Genomic DNA, 27,104 nt, shown 5'->3' with positions numbered 1-27,104 from the left:
ATGTCACGGAATGATCACTGAGGGTGTTGTACTTGGATATGACTTAGTAATTGAATTGCTAGATACTKTGTGAAGTACTGTTGTAGAGGAAATGACAGCTAGGTCATCCAACTAATGAATTTCTAGCAAGAGGCTGGACAAACAGTTCCTTGATAAACATTCATGTACATACAAACCTACAAGGTTTATGAATTGAGCAAACTTCTGCCTTCTTCCTCCTTTATTTAGTGTCAATGCTATGTCGGCAGCACCTTTTTGACCTCAGTGCTTTGGTTGTTGTACATCTCTTAGCCGGGTTTCTCTAGCGCTTGCAATTTCTGCAGTACTTCCAGTGTGCACGTTCAGCAGCYGCTGCCTGTGTTACCTTCCCCTTTGGGGGTTGCTTACACAGGTCCAGTTTGCTTGCAYGCAAATCCAGCACTGTGTTAACACCTTTGAAAAAAATCAAAAATCTGTTTTAACAAGCAGGTTCCCTCTTGGATTAAGTAAAGCAGCTGGGTGATCTTGACTGTTAGTGTTTCATTGTAACCCAACTTCTTTACCCAGGCTTTGAGATGCTAGTTTCTAGGTTTCTGAAAAAAATCTTTTTCTTTCTGAAATTCCTAATTAGATTTCACATGTCTTGTTCTGAACTTCAAGTCCTTGGGCTAYAAACAAACAAGTCCGTTGTGCTCTCGCTGTGCTTGGGAGCATGAATAGAAAAAGGGCATCCAAGTCAGAAGGGTGTATGACGCTAGCGCTGCGCCTGGGTCAGGGGTGCGTTGAGGGCCAGAAGATGCGAGGGTCAGCCTTGTGGGGCTGTGCGGGAGGCAGTGGTCCCGGTGACAGATCAGTGTGGATACATCACAACTTGGGCCCCAGTCTCTAAAGGGCAGCTGGGACCTAAGATTCATTACAGATGTTCCTTTTTTGTACTGTACTCAGGAGCTACCAGGAGGGCTTGGTCATGGTGACCATTCAGTGATGTTTCCCTGTCACTCAGAGGCTGAGTCGGGGACTTCATTTCTGTTGCCAGCCCTCACCTAGTCAAGAGAAGCCTCCTGACAAATCTGAGCGTGGCTTCAAGATGCTGGTGCTTTAATGGGTGCCTATCAGCATTAGCAGAGAAATTTTCTTAGGTCTCAGTCAGGCAAGGACAGTCATTAGGGATTTAATAGTCCATGCTGTGAGTCACTCCATTGTATTCTGCGGTGTTATTTACATATGTATAAAGTTAATGCTTCCTCTAATCTCTGCAGCATCAATGTCTTGAAGGGATTGGTTTTATCTTTGCAGGGAAGATGATAAGTACTGCAACTCAGATAAGATATAAACTGGTTTTATAACTGTCTTCTCAATACCTATTTTGAAAACAAAAAAGGACAGGTAAAATAATCCGCTCAGGATAAATGTAAAATTCCTTAAATACTTTTTAATTTGAAGGAATAACTTTGATAAGTCTTGTTAGAATACTGTCCGTTTCTACGCAAATTTGTTTGCTTAAACACACCKAAGTAAGAGTAACAGAATGAACAATTAATTGAGGAAACAGTGTCAAAATAATCTTCCTCCTGGAGTATTTTTATTACACAAAGCAAAAACCAAATTAAACTAAATTTGTAAAAATGTTTTCTATGTAAGTAGCTTTCAAGTCACATAATGTCATTAATTAATACAGTGTTCTACCTCAAGCATGTAATAATTTGCTAAGCACTTTCACTCTTAAATGCTCCTGAAAAATTGGGGGCTTCCTCGTGAGCGTTCTGCAGACCATTTCAGGGTTTTTGTGTGTGTGCGTGCACGCGCAGGAGAAATGGTGGGATTCAGGTGTAAGCATTTCACTGAAAAAACGAGGGGGAATAATACTGTAATTATTGTCAGTGTGTTACCTCTTCTTTCTAAAGATTTTCTTGCAAGTCTGAGTTGTTGTACATTTAAAGTACTGTCTGCACATTCTTGAGAAGTGAGGACAGAAATTTTCCCGGTGCAGGTGTTTTTCCCCATGCCTCCTCAACTTTTGCTGACCTTACCGCAAGCTCTGCGCATGGGAAAGAGCACAGATTTCTTAGCAGATGCTAACTCTGTTCTTCTGTAGAAGCCTTTCATAAGGGGCAAAGCAAATGATCCTTTTCCTTGTTTATCTTTTCCAGTTGCCTGTGTCTGGCAATTTGATTGACCTTTATGGCAACCAAAGCATGCCTCCTCCAGGGCTAAACATCAGCAACTCGTGTCCAGCTAATCTTCCTAATATAAAAAGGGAGCTCACAGGTAAATATATTCGAAATACAACCTTGAAGCAATGCTATAATGATTTTGAATTAAGGCAATATTGGACATAATTTCTTAGGAGGAATGAAAATTTGGACAGAGAGTTACTTTTTGCATTGTAATCTGTTTTATAGCAAATGTATTAGCTCGTGTTAGCTTGTAATGCAGTCTTATTGGGGGGGGGGGCATGTGTGTATGTGTTTGTTGTGACAAGTTAAGAGAGTGTCCATAGTTTGAGTCCAGGTAGAGAGGGGGAGAGAGAGAATGTTTGTTTTAAGTCAAGATGAAAAGGAAGTGTCCTCCAAAGATGTTGTCACATCAGTCTTTCCAGCGCTAAAATTTTTCCTCTTCTGAACAAACTCTTGGCAGTGAGTGGAAGGAGGAGAGGAAGAGCCCTAAACCTCCCCAAGCACATGCCTACAGAATTTAAATTATTTAAAGGTTTAGAAGGGAAGTTCAGTATTTTCAAGTATGTTTTATTTTTGCTGTTCTGCTTCATTTCTAGATGAAAGGGTCTAACCACAGGTAGGATACGGTAAAAAGGCAAGCTTGCCTGTAGAATGAAGAGATCGGTTCTAGAACCGATGACAAATTCATCTCAGGATCCAGACAGGACTGTTCTTAAGTGCCGCTGGGAATCATATTGTACGCAGACCTGGTAGAGGCATAGTTTCTTTCTTGTCTGTCTCCTTTTTGGATTTCTGTTGTGAAAACTCGCAGGCTGACTCAGTTGCAAAACAGGTTCTGGGCAGGAATTAGTTTAAGTAGAGCACTGTTTTTAATAGCTGAGGTGTCAGCTTCTCAGAGGAAATGCCACATCTCTAAGCTGGCAGGTATTTGCATTTTATATGACTCTGCAAAATTTGAGTTCAGAAGCAAATGAAAGCACCCGAACTGCTCAGTGATCTGTGACTGCTAGAAAAACTGGAACAGTATCTTGACCTGTAGTAAGAGAAGGGTGGGAGGGTAAGGTGACTGCTCAAGGTCTTGCATTGCAGACGATTTCATAGCCCCAACTGCAAAAAGTTACAGGTGGCTCTAGACTGCAAGCTAAACACACCACTTGCAGGATGTATAAGCTGGCACGTTCACAGCAGAAGGTTGTGAAAGACTTTGGGCAAAGAAGGCAGAAAGAGAGGAAATTAGTGAGTGAAGTGGTCTTAGAGAAATCTTCAATAAGTCAAAATTGGCCTGAACTAAGTTATGTGTCTAATTGCTGCAATCACCCGTGATCAGAAACAATTAGGCAAACTTTTTTGCTTCTCAGAATATATGTTAGCAGATTGCATTTAATGTAGGAGAAATCTAGGAACATCCGTTTAACATCAGTCACTTGGTTACCGATCCGACCAGCCCTTTGACTGCTGGAAGTGCTTTCTGGCAGCCAGTGATTTAAAATCAGCATGTTGTTATTACAGGCAGTTAGAAGTTTAGGTGGGAAAGGCTTTCTATACCAGCCACAGAAACTTTAAGAGGCTGAGGTCTGATCTCTACATATACAAGTGTAGAAAAGCTTCTGGTTCTGCAGTTGCCAATTTTCTGTTGGAGCTGGGCTGGAGAGAGCTTGCTRTCTTTAAATCTAGCACTTGTCTGTCACAAGCCTGTCTCCATCCCGCTGCATAGATGTCAAAATGATCAAGAACCAAGAAAAATCAGATCTGTCATCCCAGCTTCCTGTGGTGATGATAGCTGTGAGTTGTCAGCTGTAGCTACTGAAGTGTTTAATGGGAATCCTGCTCACATGGGAGTGCGGTTTCTATTAGTTTGGACCTTGCAAACCTCATATCTGTTTCATAATGCAAGGTCAGATTAAGCCCAAGTTTCATTCAGACATGCAGTAATCTTTCAAGCTCTCTTGACGCTATAGATAGTCTAGCATAGAGAAGAGTATGTCTGGCTGTACTGCTCATAGTATTGGGGTAGCTCTGTATGCAGATGAAATAGCCAACCTCCAGTTCACCAAGGGAAACCCTTATTACCCATTATTTTGAGTTGGGCAGGGCATAATTAGTTTGTAATCCGTAAAAAGAAAAGAATATAGGAAAGAAACTTGTTGGAGTGAGGGAAGGGTTGGTTCTGCAGTGGAAATTGCGCTAGGGGGTCACACGTTCGTTTGTCCCCACTGACTTACTGAACAACTAACGCTTGCTGGTTTTGAGACTCGAATGCAACAGGGCAAGGATTAACTTCACCCTACCTTTTTTCAAAACTTAAAAGGTGTAGAGCAAACATGAAAATATTTAAAATCATTTGAGAAATGCAAGTTCAAATGAGAATTGAACTAACAAGTTTAGCTGTGCTATTGCCTGAACTGTTGCATGCTGAAGTCTGAAAATAAGCGTGTGGAACAAAGTTAAGATCAGTCCTGAGTTGCGGAGACAACTGGCGTGCAGCATGGCTGTCATTATTTTTCTCTCTTCTGCCTTTCGTGAAGAAAGGTCAGGGACCATAGCTTTCTAGCAATATTGCTATTAAAGGTGCTGATTTCCCCCCCCCCCCCCCCCATAATGAGAGTGATTGGTATAGCTGGAAAATRCAGCATTTTTTTTTATTAAGTCACTTAAGTTTTACCTCGAGTCTTGTGGTGATGTTCATGCATTGCCACAAAAGGACATAGTCTAAATTCCAGTGAGCTGAACCTCTGGCTCCTGCCTGCTTCATATCCTGTGCAGGTAGCCATGCCATAGGCATGTTGCTCCTCAGGTTCAGCCTCTACGCGGTACGTACGTACGTAAACATAGGAGAGGGGATGTTGGATTTCAGCAGTTTGTGCCTTGCTGAATCAGGGCCTCGATGARAAACCTTCTAGACACCCAAGTCAATGTAGGAAGCGTGGGAATAGTAGCTCTGCAGGTACACAGTGTTAAAGCTGAGCACCAGCACTGCGTTTTGCTAAGCGCAGCTTACTTCTGGGGCCCTTTTTGCAATGGTTGTAGTAACTTATGTGTGACGAGTCTCATCGGGCTTCTTGTGCAAAAGTTTCTCAAACTGCAAATGTTGTGTTTGAATTTCTTTAATTCTAATTACTTCATTCACATGCACAGCATGTATTTTTCCTACAGAGTCAGAAGCGAGGGCATTGGCTAAGGAGAGGCAAAAGAAAGACAATCACAACTTGAGTAAGTTTGTTCTTCTCTATTTGCACCAGTTCTAGTAGGGTTTTTTATGTGTTTTTTAAGAGTTGGAATGCTGGTACTTTAAATCTCTGCATGAGACGTTACATGTAATGTATTGTACTAGTTCATTATGTCATGCCAAGAGATCAAATATCTCAAATTCTCTTGGACTGTGGGTTTAAATCTACTATTGAATTTTAAATGTTTTTTTTCAAAAAGCAAAGCAAACAAGTGGTCTAACTCTTTATTGGGACTTGTTGGAATAGTAGTCTGCATTCTTAGATGTTGCTGTCAATAGAATTACTGAGAACAATATTAGATCCAGTTGCTTTTAACCAACTCATCTTACAAATTTTGCTAAAAAAGAAAAAAGAACCTTAATCTAAAATTTGAGGTATGCAATCAATTTATGACTTGCTTTAAACRTCAGCATGCACTCGCGGTGTGACAACTTATAAGAATATAAACTTCATCTTTGTAAGAAAGAACTTATTTCTGAGTAAAAAACACTTAAAATAATGAATGTTTTATGTCTTAAACTAGAAAAGGACAACTTGAGGATCCTTTATATTACCAGGAAAAGGAACTGTCTCATGCCTTAAGCTATTCAGAAGCCTTTTTCATAAGCTTTGGTAATAACTTGTAAACCTAATGCAGGAAGGTTGGTGCATAAGCTTGATTTATATCCTCAAAATTTTGCATCCAGAAAGGTACTTAAAGAATGAGACTAAACTTGTCCATTTTACCACTTTGGGATTTCCTTGAGCAAATAGTCTTGTGTCTCTGAATTTCTGTGATGCCTTTTTTCTAGGAAAACATACCCTTTTCGTACACTTCAGTGCGAGTCCTATGCTAGCACATCCATACTGCTTCTAGTGTCTCAGCTTAGCTCTGACACTTCCACAGTCCCATATTTTGATAGTATAGACCAAACTTCTCTCTTGGAGAAGAGCAAGATAAATTGCTTCATTACTGGATTTTAAGCTTCAAGTGAATGTGTCAAAGATGTATATTTTCTTAAAATCTTTAATGAAAAGCTGTATACTTTGTAATTGAGTGAATATTGCTTGTAACGTTTGTGTTGTTTTTTCTTAAAGTTGAACGAAGGAGAAGATTTAATATTAAYGATCGTATAAAAGAACTAGGCACTTTGATACCCAAGTCAAATGACCCGTAAGTATAATGTGTCCAAGGAGACTGTGGGAGGAAGGTATTTAAAAGAAAAAAAAAATCTTAATAAATAAAACAATTCTGAGTTTTCTGGTAGGATTTTAGAACTCTGTATCTGTAGAAATGCTTGAAGATTTGTATTTGATTTTTGTGAAGATTGCTTTGGAATTTATTTTGTCTTTTTGGAACTTAAGTTTCTCTTAATTTAGTTCTGTCACAAAATAGTCAGCAGCTCAGCATCTTCTAGGGCCCTGTGCTTTGGCAGAGGTGTGCCTGATAGTAGAAGTGACTGCCTTACAGGAGGTAGAGTTGTCAGCGTATGAACCCTTAGTCTAGTCTCGCTACTTAGCTAACTATGTAGGTACTTGTCTTGCTAACCGATTCTTTGAATTTATTGGATGTCGTAGCTTGACAAGACAGAATCCATCCCTCTTTTTGTGAAAACGGAGGGCAGTTCCTCCGGGAAGCCATCATGTTCCCCTTACCTCCGAGAAAAATTAAGAAACCAAAAGTATCAGTGCTCTGTGTGTGTATGTGGGGAAGTCTAAAACACCTGAATCTGATGCTATATTTGGCTTTTCCCTTCTTACCATCACCCAGCTGTGATAGAGCGCCACCAGGAGGTTTATTGCTTACGGCTTCCCGGGAGCTAAAGGATCTCAGGTCTTTTTTCCGCAGAAGTACCAGGTCATATATGGTCCTTCATGAGTGCCAGTTCCCTTGCAATCTTTTAATGACCCGGCTGAAATCGGGCATTGCCCAGGTAGCTAGCTATATGACACTTGAGAAACCTGTCTTGTGGTTGGTTTGGAGTTCTGTTGGGTTTTGCTTTTTGTCACGCAGCCTTGCAGAAGGCAATGAAAGGAGCCCCCAGTTGCTCAGCCCGGTGCTGGTGCCAAGGGGCAGAGCGCAGRGGCTCGTACCCGCCTCGCCTCGGGGGGCACCGGGCAGCCCGCGGCGCCGCAGAGCTGCTGCCGGCCTCGGTGCCCTTCGGCTGGGACGCTGCTCGCTGCGGCCTCCCGCCTCGTAGGCTGTGCTCTGGCCCCCTCTAGCGTGTTTCAAAAGCCTAAAAAACGAGAAATATTAGCCGGGTGTTGTATAACCTGAGGTGTCGTCATAGCTGCTGCTGCGATGGTCGTGACTRTAAAACAAACCCTCACCGAGAGCCCTAACTTCTTTTTTTTTTTGTGTGTTGATTTCCAAGGGATATGCGCTGGAATAAGGGAACTATTTTAAAAGCGTCGGTTGACTATATCCGCAAGCTGCAGAGAGAACAGCAACGTACCAAGGAACTCGAGAACAGGCAGAAGAAATTGGAACACGCCAACAGGCACCTGCTGCTCAGGATACAGGTTTGCCSACAGATGAGCCGCGAAGGCTCTTGGTGTTGCAGCGTGTAACTGCAAACGGGTGTCACTGAAGCGTGTTTGTAGGAATGTGTGTTAGAAGGAACCACTGTTTTAACTCATGGTGACCAGAGCTGAGATGTGTGCAGAGTTCTTCCAGAAAAATATAAGATACATTGGTTTAAAAAAAAAAAAAAAAAAAATCCACAACATGCTAGAAAAGCGCTTACAGCTGGTCTTTTTTTGTTCTACTATAGCAACATCGTTTTGCAAACCATACTGTAGAGTAAATAAAGATGTACATGGGAAGACTCTTTTTCTGCTGAGTAGTGCCACACTCAGGGAGTTGAGACTTCAGATATGGACTACTTGTTAATCATCTTTTCCCTGTTCTCTCTTCTTGATGCTYTGCAGGAGTTTKTCATCTGCTTTTTAGTGCAGGGTAYACATTGCTCGCAGGACTAAGTGGGGAGGGGAGCAGTTTTGGTGACAGATGCTCTGCAACACCATCCCTTGAATTCCCCGTAGGGATCGTGGAGACTGGCAGCTATATTTAACGTTGAGCCTGCCCTGGTTTCTCTGGGAGAGCAGTTGGAGAGGAGCGTGCTGAGCACTGCCAGAGTTGTGGCAACAAGACAGCCCAGAGCTCTGGCTGTTGAGCTGCTTTACCCACAGAGCAAGGGTTGCTCCTGCTCTGTTCCTCGAAGTTTGTAGGATTAATTCCCCACCCCAAACTGGATAGGAAGCCTTACACAGCCTAGCAGCCTGTGCAGCCTTTGCTCTCAACTCTGTTTTCCAAGAGGGCAAACATCAGCTGGATATCCAGCCCTCTCCATAAAAGGGTRATTCAAGAAATGTGCGTAGGATCAAGTGTAAGACCCTCTATCACGAAGGCTGCGACGGAGCGGGCTGTGGGTCCCGGGCATCCGCACGTCGGTACTCCCCGGCGGCACGAGCGCAGCTCGGCTGTCCTGCAGGCACGTTGCGTGGTGCCGGGCTCCGTACTGGAGATCCCTGAACCGCAGCACCGGTAACCCACGAAGCAGGTAACGAAGCTAGAAATACCCGAGTCAAGGGTGGCAGTRAATGGCTTTGAAATAGAGCAGTCTGGGATGTGCTTCAGTGCCGTTCTTGTGCGTGCTGAGCAGTCTGTTTGCGAGAGGCAGGAGGTAGAGCGGCACGACTCTTCCGCAGAGCAGCATCAAGCAGTGCTGTTTCAAAGTTAGGTCAGGTCACTTAAGCATCTTCCCTCATCGTTTGCACTATCCATCTGCTCTGGCTCCTATTTCAATCAAAATAGCGTAAAAAACAGATCCTTGAATACTGGACAATACATCTGGGGGAAAATAACCTAAAGTCTGTATTTTCCTTTTTTGTGTTGATTCTGATTAAGTACGGAATAGGGGGCTCTGTGTATTGTAATTCTGTCGTGTTGGCTGGTGGGAGAAATGCTTTCTGTTCCATTTTCCTGCTTGATCTTGTGATGTGCCCTCACRGGCTTGTTGTCTGAGCTTGAAAATGGAAAAAGGCTTCTAATCAACCTCTGTGATAAGAATATCCAGGAAATCACAACACTGTTGTGATTGCTTAATTTAATGCATAAGTAGAATCAAAACATCTCTCTTACTGCTGTATTTGGAAAAGGGCACTTAAATAAGTTCTTCTATTATCTGTCTTCAGTCAAATGCATCTATAACGTGATTAAACTTGAAGGTGGGATTTAAACTTGTCATGCAGATTCTAAGGATCCTGGCTGCATGTACAGCCTAAAGCCTTCCTATAAATTCCCTGCATATTTCTCATCGAATCTTCTTAGTGCAGGAGTGTCGTTGTTCAGTTTTGACTGACTTCTGGCTTGAAACAAACTGCATTTTTAGCAGAGCTGTGGAGTGGGAAGTGTCCTTTCCACTGTCTCAGTAGGAAGCAGTTAGCATCACGTAGACATATTGTGCCTTCATAGGATTTTTTTTTTTTTTTTTTAAAGCACTAAGGTTATTGTTCTGCTGTTGTTGTGCTGTTTCAATTTTTTCAGTTTCTAAATGTAGCCTGCAGTATGGCCAAAACTGTCATTTGTAGTAACTTTTCTCACACTTTTACCAATTTGGATAGGCTTTATAAAATTATATATATATATATATATATATATATATATATATCACAGTAACAGAACAGTGCACTGATGGGAGGGGGGGAAACTGTTGCCTCCATGGCACTTGTGCTGCCTTCCTGGATCGTCACTGAGAGCGGCAGGTGTCTTCAGCAGTCACCTTCCCTCCGAGGTGCTGCTTGTAGGTGGTGTTCATCCTCCTGCTCTTCAGGAGAACATGGCTTGGGTGAAAGTATGCAGGGGGCGAGGAGAGGCAGGAGACCATTGCTTGTACCTTGGTTTGCCGCTGCTGGGAAGGGAGGAAACAGTTGGTGTCCATTAGTAGGAAACTGTAAATCCCAGTAAGCAACGTAAGATGAGTTTTTGCTTTTGTGCTTTTTAAGTTGCCCCTTATCCTTCTCGGCAGGAACTTGAGATGCAAGCTCGGGCGCACGGACTCTCTCTGGTCCCATCGACAGGCCTGTGCTCCCCCGATATGGTGAACCGGGTCATCAAGCAAGAGCCTGTCCTGGACAACTGCAACCAAGACATCATGCAGCACCACGCCGATCTGTCGTGCACCACCACCCTCGATCTCACCGACGGTACTATCACGTTCAGCGACAACCTGGGAAACGTGACTGAACCGGCTGGCACTTACAGTGTCCCTGCAAAAATCGGATCCAAACTGGAAGATATCTTGATGGACGATACTCTCTCCCCTGTTGGAGTAACTGACCCACTACTTTCCTCCGTGTCTCCTGGAGCGTCGAAGACGAGTAGCAGGCGGAGCAGCGTGAGCATGGAGGACACCGATCACCCCTGTTAGCAGATACTTGGCATGGCCTTTCATAAACTGCTTCGTTTCTTGATCAGTAGATTAAATAATTTACCTTTTGTAGAATTTTTTTTGATTTTTTTTTTTCCTTGTGCTTCATCAGTAGCCTAGTGTGTGTGCGTGTGTGTATATATTATATATAGAATTTTTTTTTAGATTTTTTTGTGAAAACTTGTATATTCTATTTTAAAACTACCAACGCCTCCAAAATATTGTACAGCATATGTACAGTATCTGTGAACTGGATTCGTCAAGAACTTTGAACTGGTCAAATCTACTCAAAGCAATAGAATTACACATGAAGAGTGTGTTTCTACTCGGGCGGGGAGGGGAGCATAGCAGAACTGTAAATTCTGTGCAACCTATTTACTTGGAAACAAAATGTAAAGTTAAAGAATGTAAAGAAACCAAAACAAAAAAGTCCGCTTTGTAATTGTGTTGATTTAATAGTGCTGCCTTAAAGATACAGTGTCCCTCAAACTTTGGTCATTATATCACAAGTGTTTAAAAAAAAATTACTATTCCACTCAGAATACAGACAAAAAAAAAAGTGTTGAAACATCCTGATTGTGTTGATTCTGATATAAAATGTTCTTGATGCTGTTGCTGAAAACGAAGTAGAAATTGCAGGGAGATGCGAGTCTCTTTCTCAGAGTGCTCTTTAATTTCACTCTGAGCTGGTTTGGGTTTTCCTTTTGATCATGGTTCGAGGTTTTTCTTTTAGATTTTTTTGTTTTGTTTTGTAACATGCGATGATGGTTTGCCAACAAATGAAGAAGGAGCACTGTAAATTGGTATACACTCTTTGGACAAAAATTGATACATTTTATCAACTGGGCACATTGTGTTGTACATATCTAATTGGCTTTACTTTTTTTTTAAATTGCATTGTACAGTTTATTTTGATTTGCATGGATTCCTTAGTTATCCTCAACTTTTTGTTTTAAATATATTTGTATTTCATTTGTAAGAATTTGCCTCTTAATATTGCAACAATTTTTTGACATTTTGAAAACTCATTGGAAGTTTTCTGCGTTCTTTGTAAACACTTGAAAGGAAGCTTTTATGCAGGGTTCTGTGTTTTAAGAGAGATTTTGAGAATATTTTGTATATTACAGTCTCACTTTGAAAATGTTTTTAAACACATTTAAGATAGAGTACAAATTTAGATTAGGTAATAAACAAAACAGCTCTGTAGAAAAACTGAACTTACATATTTATTTTTAGTGATACAGAAAAAGTAGTAATATGCTTGAAAAGTAATATGTAGTTAATATACCCGTTATAGTAATTTGTGTTTTATTTCAGCACTGGGGCTGACATTAAAAAAAGGAAAAAAAAAGAGTAAATTACTGTATCTGCAAATAACTGTTACTTGATAACAATGTTATTAATTTTTAACATGCAACAATGTTGTAAAAGTAGTTTGGTGCATTATCTACTCAAGTGTAGTCCTATGCAATAACAGTAGTTTTACTTGTATTCTATCAAGCCTAGATGTTTTACAGAGATRACGTATGGTGTTATGAGCTAGACGGATCGAACGGATTTCTCCATAGCAGCCTACAATTGACTTGCAAGTGGCAGGCAAGCATATCTCATTCAGAATGAAGTGCCTTAAATTCTAGTTGTAGTCTTCCTGGACTAGCACTGACTGAAGTGTGGCGTGGGAGAAGGCTTTAGGGTGATCTTTTCTAGGAAACTGAAGTGTGGCATGGTGCCTACATAGAGAAAACAAGAGCTTCCCGTTCTCCTGTGTGCTGCACTGGAAATTATATGTAATTAAAAAAAAAAAAAACAAAAAAAAAAACAGGTAGCGACTTGAGTGCCAGTTTGGCAGGCTTTATAAGGAAACCTTGGTCACAACAGTTACAGTGTTCAGAAACGAAATGTGAATTTGGTAGTGGTGGGGCAGCTGAAGACGCTGGGAGTCGCGGTGGCCTTCGGGGAGGCTGATCGCGCTCTGCYGCGAGCGCTTCCCGCGGGAGGATCCGCGGGCAGCCGGCGGCTGGTCCCGCTCCGCGAGGCRCCGGCTCGGCGTGTTGGCAGGCTGCGGCTTTCGGCTTCGGTGCCCAGGGGTCTCCGCTGGCGCCGCTCTCCGGTTGTCGTGTCCGCTGGAGCCGCGAGTTGTAGGTTAGCGTTGATGCAATYGCCGGGCTGTTGCTTTTTTGAAGGAAGAGCAGGAGTTTGCTTATAACGATGCCTCTCCCCACGCCTGCCCCGGGCAGCTTTTGGGAGCGTGTCCTTGCTAGGCGGGACGGAGCCGTGCCCGGGACGGGACGGGCGAGCCCCTGGGGTGCACCRTGGCCCGGCGCGGTGCACGGCGCAGGCAGGCGCTTTCTGCTCCGATCCTCTGCAAAGCAACCGAGCCCGGCTGGCGCGAAGCCCGGCGTGCTGCCGCGGGGTGTTAATGGTGACGGGCAAAGACAACCGGGGCTGTAAAACGCTCGTAGCCGTAACACGGGGTGGCGTCGCCCTTCCTACTGAAGAGGGACGGCTCTGCGGCRTGGTGCAGCAGGACCAGGCTACGCGCGCTGACTTTGAAAACCACTGAATAAGGTTTTTGGTTTGATGCCTGTGCTGTCCGTTCGGAAGTTGAAGGCTGGACTGTGGTATGTGAATRTTTCTCAAGCTTACGTGAAACCACTGGTACTCGCTGACAGCCACGACTTCYGATTTTGGCCGCATGCTGTGCGGAGATGACTTTGAATTCAAGAAAACGAATGTTGTATCAAGAGCTGGACTTCTTGATACAAGTTGCCGTGGCCCCCAGCAGCCGTACGTTGTGCGTCCCGTAACGCCGCTCAGTGGGTTGTGCTCCTCTAAGGTGACGCACGACTCGGCTGTGGCCCGTTCGCTGTCTCATCCCGTGTTTCCGTAGGCCACAGCCCTTCTCCGAGTTTGCTCCTCTTCTGCGAGGAGACGTTTTGGCGTGATAGTCGGGACACCCCTGGAAATACAGGGCCGTACCGATTCCAGGCGTCTTCGYTCTCTTGTGTATCGCGGTGCTTTACGTGGGGTTTGGGGTTTGAGGCAGGGTCTGGATGCGCAAGGTGGAGCGAGATGGACAGAAGCGTTGCCCAGTCCGGCTGTCTGATGACAGTGTCTTTTGCCTGGCGCTGGACTGGCTGTGGCTTACCTGACCTTGGTAGGATACCGAATAACTCTCACTTTTGCCAAAACCACGAGACAAACACAAACGTGCAGAGTACCATGAAGTTCTTCCTTACTGCTTTTGGCCTACAAAGCAATATTAAACTGTACAACCTGTAAAAGCAAAAAGAAGGTACACAAGGAAAGCACAAAGCACAAAATAATGCACTTACGTTTATGTTGTTTGACATAAAATGCACTGGGGGGGAAGCTGATGTTGATAATAGTATAAATACCTATATTTCTTGAAAAAGTGACATTAATTACTGCCTCTTGCTATGATGCTTGGTACTGTAATGTTGATATTCATCTGCTGTTGACTGCAGCAATAATTTGTGTATGGTCCATAGCACTGTAAATTATGGATCGATATTAATGTATCCAATGAAATAATTTGAACTGTTGTTCTTGATAGATGGATTAAAGCATTTGGTTTTTCACATACGTCTGTGTAAGCCACTCGTTTTCAGTGTAAGTGAATCTTGGTGTTTTTGTGTGTGTGTATCTGAAGTCCCGGCAGTGCTGCTGTGTTTGTGACTTGGTGATGGACGTGTCCGTGTTCCTGACCTGGAGTAAGAGTCCGTAATTCTGGTCGCCCCAGAGCTGTCTAGTTGTCCTCTGCTCGCGGGGAGCCCCTCACTCCTGCGAGGTCACCTACCATCCAACAGCCCTAGCCAGGACCACCCCGCTGCCGTCTCTAATTGACCTCTGCACGTGGCAGTCCGGGTCCTCCCTTTCCTCACGCCCTCCGAGTCCTTCCTCCCCAAACTTCCTTATCCCGAGCTCGTGCAAGCCGTTGCTTCTGATCTGGTGAGGGGCCAGGTGGGGGTTTGCTGTTTTGTCTTCCCATCTTCATTACTTTTCTGTTTCTTCGTTGTCCTCATCTAGTGCGGTCTCATTCCTTGGCGCTCGCTCTTGGTGTGCTCACGTGCCGTGGAGTCCTCGCCTCATCTGTGGACATTGCTGCAGCAGCAGTGGTGGGGAACATGCGCTACTGCATGTTTTTAAGCCCTAAATATATTCAATTGCAACAAATTGTGACCAGAAGTTTTGATTGGCTCGTGTCTTTTGAAATTGGCCTGGGTCTTTTAAAAATCTGATATTGTTAGGAGTAGAAAATATTTGTTAATTAAAAACAAAACAAAAGCCTGCAATTGAAAAGCACTAGGTGTCCTGCATCGCTCTATTTTAAAAAAGCAATAATAATTCTGAGTAACGATACCTGACTTTGCCATGAATGCTGTAGAGAAGACCTGCACCCCTTTTCTATAAAACATTTGAGTTAAAGCCTCTAGAAGGTGCTTTCAGCAGTCATTGTATAACACTGTTTCTTCTTTGAGAAATCCAAGGCAGCGTTAGAATGTGGCATTTTGGTACAACAGTAAGATTCTCGTTGTTGGCAACTCAGGACATGGTTTTTAAATTAGGACCGAACTTATATATGTAGGTTGGCTTTCCTTTCTGCAGTCGATATTACTGGTGTTGTATTTTGGGGGTGAATTCTCGATATCTGTGGGAACGGCTCTGCTGGCCTTTTGGCTTGATTGCAAAACCAGGTGAAGAGCGGGAAGAAAATCAATCATGGGCGTAAAAGCTGTAAGAACTTCCACAATCTGTATCAGTGACGAAGCGGTAGTGATTCTTGTTAGCAACCTTTTCTCTTTTGCGCGTGCCTGAAGCTTTCCGTGGAGGGTAGGAAAGCGGATGGGAAAGGGACTTAATAACCGCTTGGGTCTGGTTTGCTTTGGAAGCCCCGTGCCGGCGCTGCCGAGGTCCTCGCCGTGCCGGCCCGGCTGGATCGGCCCATTGTGCTGTCGCCGTGCCGCGCGCTCCGTCGATGGGGAAGAGGGGACGGATCGCGGAGCCCGGCGTCACCAAGCGCCTGGGAACGACCGGCGCGTTTCTCTGCCTCGGCAGCTTCGGCGGCTGCCGTTCCTCCTGCCGCCGCGTCTGGTTTGGGTCTGTGCTCAAAGCCGATTACGCTGTGTTCTCGAGTGGTTTTGAAATGCACGCTCTTAAAACTGCAGCTTGAAAAAGTTGCCCGGATTTATTAAAGCAAAGGCACAGGCGTGAATCCTGGCTTCTGGGCTAGGGCAGACGCGTGCTTGGCTGGCGGCGCTGGTGGCGGGGCTGTGCTGGGTCCGCGGCTCCCGTCGGAGCCGCATCCGTGCAACCGCTCCGCTTTTGCTGCCTTCGGGGGCAGCTCTCCACGCGAGCGTCCCTTTCCGTGGCTTTCCCCCCCGCGCCGCGGGAGCGGGAAGCCTTCGGCRGCGGGATGCTCCCGGGGAGCAGCCGGCAGCCCCTCTCGAGGCGCGGGCGGCGCTCGGGTTTGGGGGCCAGGGGGGCGCGAGGGAGAGGGGCTGCGCGAGCCGGCGGCACCGGGTTAATCCCACCATGTTAAAGCTCGCGGCCGCGTCCCGGCGCGGGGGCAGCGCGGCGTGCCGGGGAGCTGGYGCCGCTGTAGCGCGCGTCATGGTTCAGCGCCGTAATTTTGCAAGGGGTTTTGGCTGGACGCGGCGCGTCGTCTGCRCCAAGGGGAAGAGCTCGCGGCAGGCGCGCGGGGAGCGGTGAAGCGCGTGCTGCACGTTGGGCAAGAGCAGCGCAATTGCCGTCGTGTTCGGTGAGGTCTGTTTAGCCGCTTTAACTATATTCAGTCAAAATCCGTTAGCATCTGTTGAAGACCTCTGGCCTGATTCTCGTTTAACGTGGGGTGTATTGAGCGCTGCTGTTGACTGGACCCAAGCTGTAACYGCTTAGCTGCTCCTTCGCTAAAACATATCRGAGCCCATCGTCTTTTTTTTTCTTTTTTTTTCTTTTTTTTCCCCCCCTGAAGGCAGCTGAAAAGCAGTTTGTAGAGCAGAGAGTTGCAGAAGTGACTTCAGAACATGCAAATAATAAAACAGTTTCTCGTCCTCTCACAGCTTAGTAATTTTGTTCCAACAAATCCGTAAAGAACTTGCACTGCGGAGAACGCGGCTGGATCCCGTGCCGCTTTCCAGTTTCCTCTTTGGAGTAATACTTTATTGGAGGTAATAAGAAAATAAGCAGAGATTTTAGGCCTAATGATAATAGCTCCATTTGAAAAGAAGGAATTAAAGCTGAATAAATGGAAAAGAATTGAATTCATGCTAGACGTCTTAAAAAAAAAAAAAAAAAAAGCACTGCAAACAATGAGGTGTATTTTAAAAAGTCACTGTTTTATTAATAATACTTTGCACCTCCTTCCCTTGATCTTTTGGTGACAAGCCTGGCAGAGGCACTCTTTATCAGACACTAAGGCAATTTAGTTGCTGTCATATGCCTTTCTTGATACACACGTATTAGTCACACCGCCGTTTTATGTTCTTTAGCATATTTTAATATATAATTAAAAATGAGGCTGTCTGCTACTAAGCAACCAAGCGTGTCAGAGGTTGATTGTATTCTGTCACCTGAGGTAGCAGGAAGGGTGGGAAAAAAATAATAGTCAGGCGTTCGCTTTTCAGTCCTAATTGCGCCCTTAATTGGCCTCCGGACGGGGGCAAGACGTGCCCGCGGGGGTGGGAGGCGCTCGTTCGGGTTGGTTTTGGTATTGCTGTGCTGAGCCGGTCGCCTTTTGCTGCCGCTAGCCCTTCTTCGCTTTCGCCGCTCCGTGCGCGGTGCCAAAGCCGCTGGTATCCTTCTGGGGCGAAGAAATAAAAGCAAAATCCCCTCTTAAAAAAAAATGCCCTCCAAAAACTTGTCCTCCCACCGGCTGGCTGCTCTTCCAGGGAGGTTTGCGCTCTAGCACGTGCCAATATCCTCGTCCATACGCTGCACGCAGCCATGGCATTGGCATTTTAAAACTTTTTTAATAGCTTTTATTACTTCAGCGACGTAGAAGCCGGCGCATCAGCACAAACCGGTGCGACATAAGGAAAAAAATAATACTAATGCTGCAATAATAGGTGCTGTAAATAATTCAAAGGCTGTTTGTTATTGCGATTCTCCTGGTTCGGCCTCCAGGGAGAAGGAGCCCGTCGCCTGGAAGTTTTCGCGGTCGGCGCGCGTCCCGCCGCGGGCTGGTCGACGTCGCCCCCCGGGACTGCGCGACCGCTCCTGTGTCGCTCCTTCTGCCCGAGAGCGACGGCTGAAAYGGCTGCGCCCCCGTTCTCGCTGGTTCGAATGAGCTGAGCAAAAGGAAAGAACTCAGACTGCCMAAAATGGTGAGGTGGATAGCCTACTTTACCTCTTTTATACAACTTTTATATTGTATCTGCTGATGGGGGGAAAAAATCCCTTGCTGTAGTATGGAGAGAAATTACCGCTTACTGAGAAATACGCTGCAGCTCTCTGGTGGTTCTGCTTGTTGGCGCTCGCTCGCTGGGGACTCTGCAGGTCCAACGTGTTTCCTTTCGAATAGAGCGTTTGAAATGAGTAGTTCAGGTCAGAAGCCAATGTTCTTCTTGCTCCACGCAGCTCCGGGGTTTATACGGTTTCACAGGTGCTACTACATTCRTTTTCTTTAAAATTCAGTCGTGGCCGCTCGCTTTGGGCACCGAGCCGCTCCGCGCGCAGGGCAGGGCAGGAGCGTTCGTCCGGGCTCGTTCGTCCACGCTCCGGCGTGGATTTAGCAGGAGGGCGAGTGACTCCCCGAGCAGTTTGCAGGGGTCTGCGTCCCTGTGAAAGCCGAGGCTGAGCCTGGCGGGAAAGGTCTGGATGGATACCGGTGTGAGACATTGCAGCCTCGCCTTATGCGTTGCTTTTATTTAGGCTTCTATGTCTTATATGTGAGAACGTTCTGCCCCAGGTATTGGAGAGACATAACTTAGCTTTTAAGCATTATTCCTAGGCATGGTAACCGGCTAACCTCTTTTTCTCAGGGGTTATTCTAAAATATTTTCGAGTATAGCAGAGGAGGTGTCTCGCTCTCGCTCCGTGGTCTGTTTGCCAGAGCGCTGCAGTTAGGCTGCCAGCTGCCATAACGTCCTGCAAGGTTTGTAAKGTTTCCCGAGTGAACTGGTCGATCATAAAGCGTTTAATTAGATCTCAGTCCTTAACTGAGTTCTGGTGGCTAGACCCAAGGGGAGGATCCTGCCTCTCGGCAGGTTTATTGAGATTTTAAGAGAAGCACAATTAAGTCCAGAAACGTGCAACCACAGGACTGCGGGGCAGGTTTCCTGGTGTAGTATCGCCCCCTCCTCGGTGGGGTTGTTACCTCCTGCCCCCGCGCCCTGGAAGCCTTTTGGGACAGCTGCAACCAGAAAAGGAATAGATAAATTTCTAGAGGGGGCGGAAAATGGTATTTTCCAGAGGACTATATTGCAAGAGCTTGCCCCAAAGCCCGCTGCCCCTTGCGAAAGGGCTCTGGCCAAGCTCGCCGGCGCTCGGGTCCAGGGCCGGGCCTCCGGGGCTGGAGGTGCCGGGAGATGCTCCAGCCCGGGCAGCCGCTGCCCATTGCGGTCCCGCTCCTGGGGGCTCCCTCGCTTCAAGCATCCCCTCTCCAAAACCCCGGCCCAGCCCAGGGCAGGCGCCCTCGAAGAGAGCCCCGCCGTGCCACACCAGCAGCTCCAGGCCCTGCATGCACTGGCTCCTTCTCCGCGGGGGTGAGGAGCCCCCGGCGTAGGCCACGTAGATCACGAATGCCATCTCGATGTTCACGGCCTCCCCGTGCATCAGCAATGGTARAACCTGCTGAAACACAACAAAGGCAGATGGGGGAGGAAAAGGGTTCGCAGGCAGTAAATAATTAGTTTTTTTTCTAAAAGTACTCATGAAAATTAATATTCAGCTCACAGCAGTAGAAGTAGGAATGTGCTAGATATTAAGATCTTATGATTTATGGGTCGCAGAGGAAGATCTCTTTTACACATGATTAATTGCATGTAAAATCTCCCATAGAGACCCAGAATCTAATTCTCATCCTATTCACATTGCTGACGAAGAGCACAATGGGATGGAGAAAAAAACCTCTGAATTTTGCATAAGGTCTAGTCCTCCCCCCTCATTCCTCAGCGGCAATTTCTCCCGTGTAATAAGGCCTATGGTCTTCATGCTTTGCAATATTTGCACTGTAATAGCTCATGTTGTTGGTCATGTTATGGTGATATCTGGGGGCTTCCCTGAAATCTGATGTCCTTTGTGATTTGGAAAATGTCTAAATGTCTAGTAAAGAAAAAAATGTGAGGCTTTTAGTCTAAATATGAAACATGGATGGACATGTGATTTTTTCATGATGCTTATTGAAAACTTTTTTTTTTTTGGACAGATGTTGCAATATAAAGTCTGTCACTCACCATTTCCAGTTCTGGGCTTATAAGGTGACCAAAATCAACCCATCTGTCCAGACCATCCTCCCAGAGACTGGGAGCCAACTCTTCCAACATGGTTTCGATGGCAATTCTGGTGGTCTGGAGTGCAGCATCCCCACGGCCGGCAGAGTCACTGAAACTTGGTGTCCAGAGAGTATTTTCCATGGCTCTTGAGCAAGTCAGACAACCCTTTGTGTTTCATGAGTGCCATCTAGGAAAAAGAGCATAAAAATGTAGTTAAAAATAATTATGTGATCCTTGTACATGCTGTTGAAAACTTTGAGTGTTTCAATAGACTGGACTATAATATAATGGTGTGCGCTAGCAAAGAAATTCCTGTACTTGCTTGGTGTGAGGGCAAGTTCTACCTATGCAATTTGAAAAAAATATTTCTGTAGACACAGCTTCTGGTTAGCATGTGCATGGGGCTGCAGGAGTAGGGAGGAAGTACAGGTTTGTGGTATATTCAGCAGATACCATTCTGCAGTTTGGTCCCCATTCGGGAGATGTTCCTCCTATGCTTGTATTTTAGCAAATTTATATGGGATTCAGTGTGTTCTKGCTTTCTGACATGGTAACCTGCATGCAAGCCTCTCTCCTCTGAGTCTCTAGGGAATATGACTTGGTGGTGTTATACATGTTGTTGTCACCTATGGTAAGTGAAGATGTAAGCAAAAAGRAGTGTGGAAATGCCCAGTGGGGCTGTGGCAAAATGGCAGAGATGATGGGAACGCTGCAGGACGAGTACCCTCACTGCCAGCCAACCCTAACCACCCTGTGGGTTTTCTACAGGCTCCAGCAGCCCAGCAGGTAGTTTGTAATGGGCTTTGACTATCTGTGTACCTGCTTGTAAAATCGGGATTGCTTCAGCTGAACGGTGGGCATCCCCAGGATAACTCACACCTAGCCCTTGGGATTGCGTTTTGTAGGAGGGAAGGTGGGAAAGAACCATGATATGGGGAATATGAGGGTTCAGAAGGGTTTTGTTATTACAAGAATGGATTTGTTCACCCCTTGATTCTAGCATTAAGCTCCCCTTTCAATGGGGAACAGCGACCAGTCCTTGGTGCCTGCCAGCCGCCCCCAGGTACCCTGGGGAGTTTGCACTGCGCAAGCACCCGAGAGTGCTGCTGATGAATTCATATTTAATACATTTAAATAGCTTGAAGTCTGCTTTATCAAAAGTTCTCTTCAGGCATAAAACCATTTACTGTGCGCTTCCACTGGTATTTTTAGAAGTCGAATTTGTCTCACAGGAGATTGATTGACCCCATTTGATGTACCTCGTGAGGTAGCTGCAAAAATGATCTTGCAGATTATGAACAATCCCTAATATAGTAAGCCTCAAATTCTCTGACATCAGTTTATTTAAGTGTGCTGTGGATCAGTCTGAATAGGAAGCTGCTTTCTTCCCTGGTTCTGCCCTTTGCCTGCATCTGGCCTTGAGTTTTGGTGTTTACAGAATTAGCACTAAGCATGATACGTAAGGGATGTTTTAAGAAGTCTAGAAGTTGTAAAATATATATATGAGCTCAATAAGAGTTGATAGTACCAAAGTAGCCTTGAAGGCCCACCTCTAGTATCTATAAGGCAATTTATACAAGGCCATGGATGCCAATGGAGAGCTCCCCAATGCTTCAGATTTAAAAACTGCAGCTGCAAAAAGCTCARACCTTTAAAATTTCATCAAGGCCATTGGAGATGTGTCGCCGAGGAATACTTTGAAGGATCTATCCAGAAAACTAGCTACTGGAGGAGTGTAGCCTCCAAGCTTGTTCTTGCACTGGAGGAAATTCACCCCATTCTTTGCCCTCACACTGGCGTCAATGTAGGACAGGAGGGTGGTTGGGACACAAATGTAGGGGGTGCGTCTTCTGTAGAGCGACACTGCGAGCCCTACAATATCCAGGCAAACTCCTCCTCTGATGGCGATGATGGGCTCTGTTTGCCTGTCRATGCTGAAGGTCTGAACTTCTTGCAAGATGTTCAAGACCAAATCCATGGATTTYGTTTCTTTGGTGGTAGGCAGGGCAAGGATTTTGTATTGAATGTTATTCTCTTCGAAGTACTGTCTCACTTTGGAGCCATAAAGGTCATCGACTACTTCATCCATGACAATAAAACGCCTCAGCTTCATTTTGCTACTGGTGGCCAGCTCTAGTTGCTGGGGGTCAGTAATGTGACCCCAAAGGAGAGTGGTGTTAGAGGGATCCAGAATGTTGTACGTCTCTACCACTTTGTAGCAAAAATAGATGGGAGCTTCAATCGTCCAGGAAATCCCGCCTTCAGAAACACATTCACCTCTGCCAAGGATCAGAAAACACAGTTTGAAATCATTGTATTCTCCTTTTGTACTTTGTGCGCCTGAATTAGTTTAAGGATGTAGCCACCAGGGCCTGGGATCATGCAGTTTCCCTTTAGGGTTAGCCACTTCTCTGYGAAGGCGGTGCAGGTCTTCACAACAGACTCTCAGGGGGACCTGGGGTGGTGGAAGATACATATTAAGAGCTGCCTTGCTTCAGCACTGGAGTGACCCACCCGCGTTTCAATGAAAAGTCAAATGGCTTAACATCTACACGATAAAGATATAACGGAGACCTTGCATGGCTGGAGAGGTAAATCGTTTCCCTCCTAATTTACTCCTTTGTCAATAAAACAGTAGAAAACCTTAGACCAATCGTTTCAGCTTTCYGAAAGGGCATGGAGAAGAAATTGTCAAAGTTTTTCAAAGCGTCTAAGAAGCAAATGTCTRCTGCCCAGTAGATCTGGGTGAATAGAATTGATTTATTCCTGTCTGTGTGTCTACGCATGCCTGCGCACACACTACAAAATCGTATCTCTACAACCCTCCAGTTGGAATTGGGGGTCACCTTATCTCAAAAGAGATATGATAGAAAGAGGAAGTGTTCCCAGGCGGGAAAAAGAAAATGATTTGAGAGTTGGGAAAAATTTCCATACTGGGCTGAGCCCACTGGAGTTTTAAAGGATAAACAAAATCTTATAAAKATGGCATATAGTATATAGTATATGGCTAAAACAGCGAAGAAACCACACAGTAATCTAGTTATTACTTTTCCTTTTGGGAGGTGGGTGCCAGGGAAAAACAATTTGTAGGTTTCTTCTGGCTTTTTTACTTTGTTGGAAATTGAGAAAAGAAATTGAAAGAGATAGAAAAAAAAAGACAGAATTAACCCCCTCAATGTATTTTATATGAAACCTCTTCTTGAGCTGTGTTTGGACAAAAATTGAAAGTTTCTGTGAACCTTCACCTTATTTTTTGAATGAACAGATGGCTCGCTGGCAATCAAATTTCCTTTTACACGTACCTCCACTTCCTCTTATAGGTCTAACTAGGTGTTTTTCTGATTTCTTTGATACCATATTGTCTTTRAATCTGGTCCTAACTTTTGTAGGAGTTGAACAAAAAAGGTGGGGATTTATGCCTTCCAGAAAATTTCTTCTGGGCTTTTAAAATGCAGTATTACAACAAGCATCATTGCGGACATCATAATGCATTATAGCTGTAACTTAACTGTATGTGCATCCATCTCCAGGACGTAACCCTTAAGAGATAGGAACATTTTAAATGTTGCTTAGTGGAATCAGTTTTGTGTGTTGGCCAGCACAACAGCTAGCACCTATTGCTGTGCACCTGCTGTATGAAAATGCAAGTGAATTTGAGGCTGAACATACCATTGTGGTGACGAACCCACTGACCTGGCTGAGAAGACAGTTAGRCTTGATGGTATTAAAACATGAATATTACAAATACTGGGAAAAAAAAGATATGCAAAATACAGCCCTGTTAAGGAGGATTGCATCACCAAAGGGGACACCGTGTTCTAATGAAAAGGGGGATCCTGTGATTAAAGGATAATTAACTGGAGAGATGTAATATCTCAAAGAGCTGTATTTCTCTCTGGGGGAAAACTTGTCTCTCTCCTCTGTCTGAAGTAGTGTTAGATGACTTCTACAGTTTGAAAAATGTGCTATGCTTWTGCTCCTGTCAGTGACTTTTACTACTGTGTTTATTTTTTCCATCTAGGCATTTCATTTACCTGAAACTGCCTCTCTATAAATGCATCCTTCTCATATGACTGTGCGTGAGCTTTTGCACGCAAAGAATACATGTGTGCACAGGAAAAATWAAAAAGTCCAAGTGCAGCATTCAGAAGTTCCACACAGGTTTTTCAGAGGTTTAAAGAAACTCCCCATCTACAATATTCATGCTGTTGATAAAAATATCCTCTGTGACTGGACCTGTCTGTGCCAAGCAGAATGGCAGCCACCTTACCTGTGCTGCCATACTTGCCCCCGTTTAGACGCCAGGCAGGATGTGCTGTGGCTGGGAACGTACACTTAATGGTGGTGGGCTTCAGTCGCAACAGCGTGCGAGAACGTCTTCCACCTGAGATGTGGCCCAGCGGCAAGAGAAAGCAATATGGCTAACTAGAGTCGTCCAGTGTAATCATGAATTAACAGTGGGTTCCTATACTTACATCTTAGCTTCAGAGAGAGTTATCTTGYCCTTGCAGTCCGATAAGGCTTCTCCCTTCTTGATTCAGCACCAYGTGCTTTTGACTCACATGAGCTGGAAGTCCGTCTGCCGGGGCCTCTCCGGCAGGGCTGCTGGGGCAGTTGTTGCGAAGACCTCTTCAGACACCGGCATTTTTCTCGAAGGTAAAATCTCCATGCTGAGAGATTGCACCTAACTGGGTGATTTGAGATGCTTTTTAAAGGCTCCAGTTTGACCAGACTTTGGAAGGGGAGGTCTCATCTGTACAGGAGAAAACAATTACAAAACAAGGATTATCTAACCTAGGGATGTAAGTTAGGGGTGGTAAGACCATTAGAAGACACATGCAAGAACCAGGATAGGGTTGTATAACCAGTTAGTTTTATAATGCTTAGGAAATACAATAGGAGTACGTAAACTAACTTCCGACATGATGCCCTACAGCAAATTTAACGTTATGAAAGACAATTTGTGTGAATCTCAGAAGCTGTTCAGGAACTCCTTTGTGGTGTGGAGTCTCTGATGTGGCTGGGCTCTAACCCGCTCTTACGAGGGCGAGACAGCATCAGGAGGGTGGGGATGGGATTGACACAAGCAGTTTAAACCTCTTTTGAGCTCACATTCCCAGGATTCGCTTTTGTTGAGAAATGGAATGATTTTTTTAAAAAAACTTTTTAACTTTTGCTGTTGGCTTAAAAAGAATAACCAGAGAGAGTTTGCTGCCTGACCCTGCTGTTCATGGCATCAGTAGAGTTTTGATTAGTATGCACAGCTTTCCGTGGGACTTTGTTGAAGTGCTGAAGTTTTCTTACAGTGGAATTGTTTCAAAATTAGCAATGTGGTCTAGGTAATGGGACCTCAGTCTTTCCCTGCCCCTGGGCTCCCAAGCTTTTCTGCAGTCTTTATTTAATTGTTGCATTAAGATGATGCTTTTACTAAAAAAAAAATATCTTGTTATCTTATAGATATAAATTATCTTATATTAAAGCTTATTATCTTAGGTAATGTATATAAATAGCTCCACAGATGAGCATACAAGGATGGGCCATATGGTACTGTCTCTTATAGTATGTTGAGGTTCGTTTGAAATGGCTTTCTCAAGGTAGGTGTACAAGGAGCTCTTGCCATCGTGACCAGAGTGTGTGATGCAGTATCACACAAAAGGAAAATCTGCTGCTGCTTTGCCGAGGAGCTCCCCCAGCTCGACTGATGAGGAGGGAAGGTGAGCGTCCCCCCGCGAGGGGCTCAGCAGTGAGCTTCTCTCTCCTCACTTGTCCTTTCACGTCTTTAGGAGAGACCAGGCAGCCAGCTCTCCTCCAGGGCATTCAGCGAGACTTCYTCTCTCTGCCCCTGTGGCACATTGACAGGCAGGTTGGGCTCGCATAAAGAGGACAGATTTCCTCCTCTCCATCAAACGATGGTGTGATCGAGGTGCAGGGAAGCAGAGGTGAGCCCCTTACACCGTTGGCCTGGACACACCGCCCCTGACAGCAGCCCAGAGCCCTGCTCCCCATAGAATTCAGAGATGCACAATCCACCTTTCTGTATGATCTTCCTGCTAGGGCGTTTAGAGGGCCCCAGGCCTTGGGTTTAGCTTGCCACATCAAACACTCCCTTGGCATAAAGTTGTGCTTGCTAAGCACAGAGGAGGATCTTGCTTTGATTTCACCAACAGTGCCCAAAGGTACAAATCCATCTTTGCTTTCTCCTTGGCTGTTTTTCTGAAAGCTGTCCTTGTTCATAAACAAAGATCAAGAAAACTGAAAACAGGTGTAAAACCAGAGACTGGAAAATTTGTTCTTCAAGAGCCCATAGAACAAGACCTCTCTCTCATTGAGTCGAAGACTTAATTGAAGCTGAGCTCATTTAGGAACCTAGACTTATCCCAAATTTAGTTTGGGGAAAAGCTACAAGAAAAAACCTCTAAAGCTGTTTAGCCCTGCTCCAGGGAGAGTTACTTGATTAGTGTTAATAACTCCTAAGGTCTAGCTCTCACTGCTTGTTTCATCTCTAGACAGCAGAGTGCTTTCCAGAGAGGACAGACTATTATCCCCATTTTACGGAAAGGGACAATAGAGTCACCAGAGTAGAAGCAACTTGTCCAAAGTCACCTCCAAAGCTAGTGGTGGGAGGATTAGATGAAATAGTAAACCTCTTATGCTGTCTGTTTACAAAATACGCATCTAAAATTTTAACTCCTAATCCAAACACAATTTGCATTGCTTTCCACAGCAGCTGCAGGGCCTAATTCAGTTTGTTGTTTACTAAACCATATGCTGGGGTAATCTTAGGTATGCAGGGAAGTCTGTTCTTTTTGTCTTGTTTATTTGTTTTGATTAATAGCAATCTACAGAGTGTTGGGA

At 44.9% G+C, this 27,104-nt stretch overlaps 2 protein-coding genes across 11 annotated transcripts in view; one reads left to right on the top strand and one right to left on the bottom strand.

The window, feature by feature from the left end:
- MITF (melanogenesis associated transcription factor) overlaps positions 1–14,400 on the top strand; it is a 112,781-nt gene extending 98,381 nt beyond the window's left edge. For 5 of the 10 annotated variants that reach the window (XM_026074783.1, XM_026074788.1, XM_026074789.1 and 2 more), the window contains 5 exons: positions 2,130–2,247; positions 5,292–5,366; positions 6,461–6,536; positions 7,729–7,885; positions 10,393–14,400. In XM_026074783.1, coding sequence (XP_025930568.1) covers positions 2,130–2,247; positions 5,292–5,366; positions 6,461–6,536; positions 7,729–7,885; positions 10,393–10,794 — 828 coding nt within the window. In that variant the 3' untranslated portion in view covers positions 10,795–14,400. The remainder of the gene's footprint in view (positions 1–2,129; positions 2,248–5,291; positions 5,367–6,460; positions 6,537–7,728; positions 7,886–10,392) is intronic. The other 5 variants (XM_026074792.1, XM_026074787.1, XM_026074791.1 and 2 more) reach the window with 3 other exon arrangements.
- Positions 13,535–24,894, bottom strand: LOC112970521 (2-epi-5-epi-valiolone synthase-like). The gene is given in 8 exon segments (XM_026075008.1): positions 13,535–13,715; positions 13,943–14,043; positions 19,477–19,608; positions 20,211–20,358; positions 20,360–20,436; positions 21,899–21,948; positions 21,951–22,528; positions 24,812–24,894. Coding segments are annotated over 8 exon segments (1,350 nt in total).
- Positions 24,895–27,104: the final 2,210 nt, after the last annotated feature.

Source organism: Apteryx rowi, unplaced genomic scaffold (genome assembly GCF_003343035.1).
Source record: "Apteryx rowi isolate R43461 unplaced genomic scaffold, aptRow1 scaffold_4, whole genome shotgun sequence".
Classification (NCBI taxonomy): domain Eukaryota; kingdom Metazoa; phylum Chordata; class Aves; order Apterygiformes; family Apterygidae; genus Apteryx; species Apteryx rowi.
This window is presented reverse-complemented; position numbering and strand designations above follow the sequence as displayed.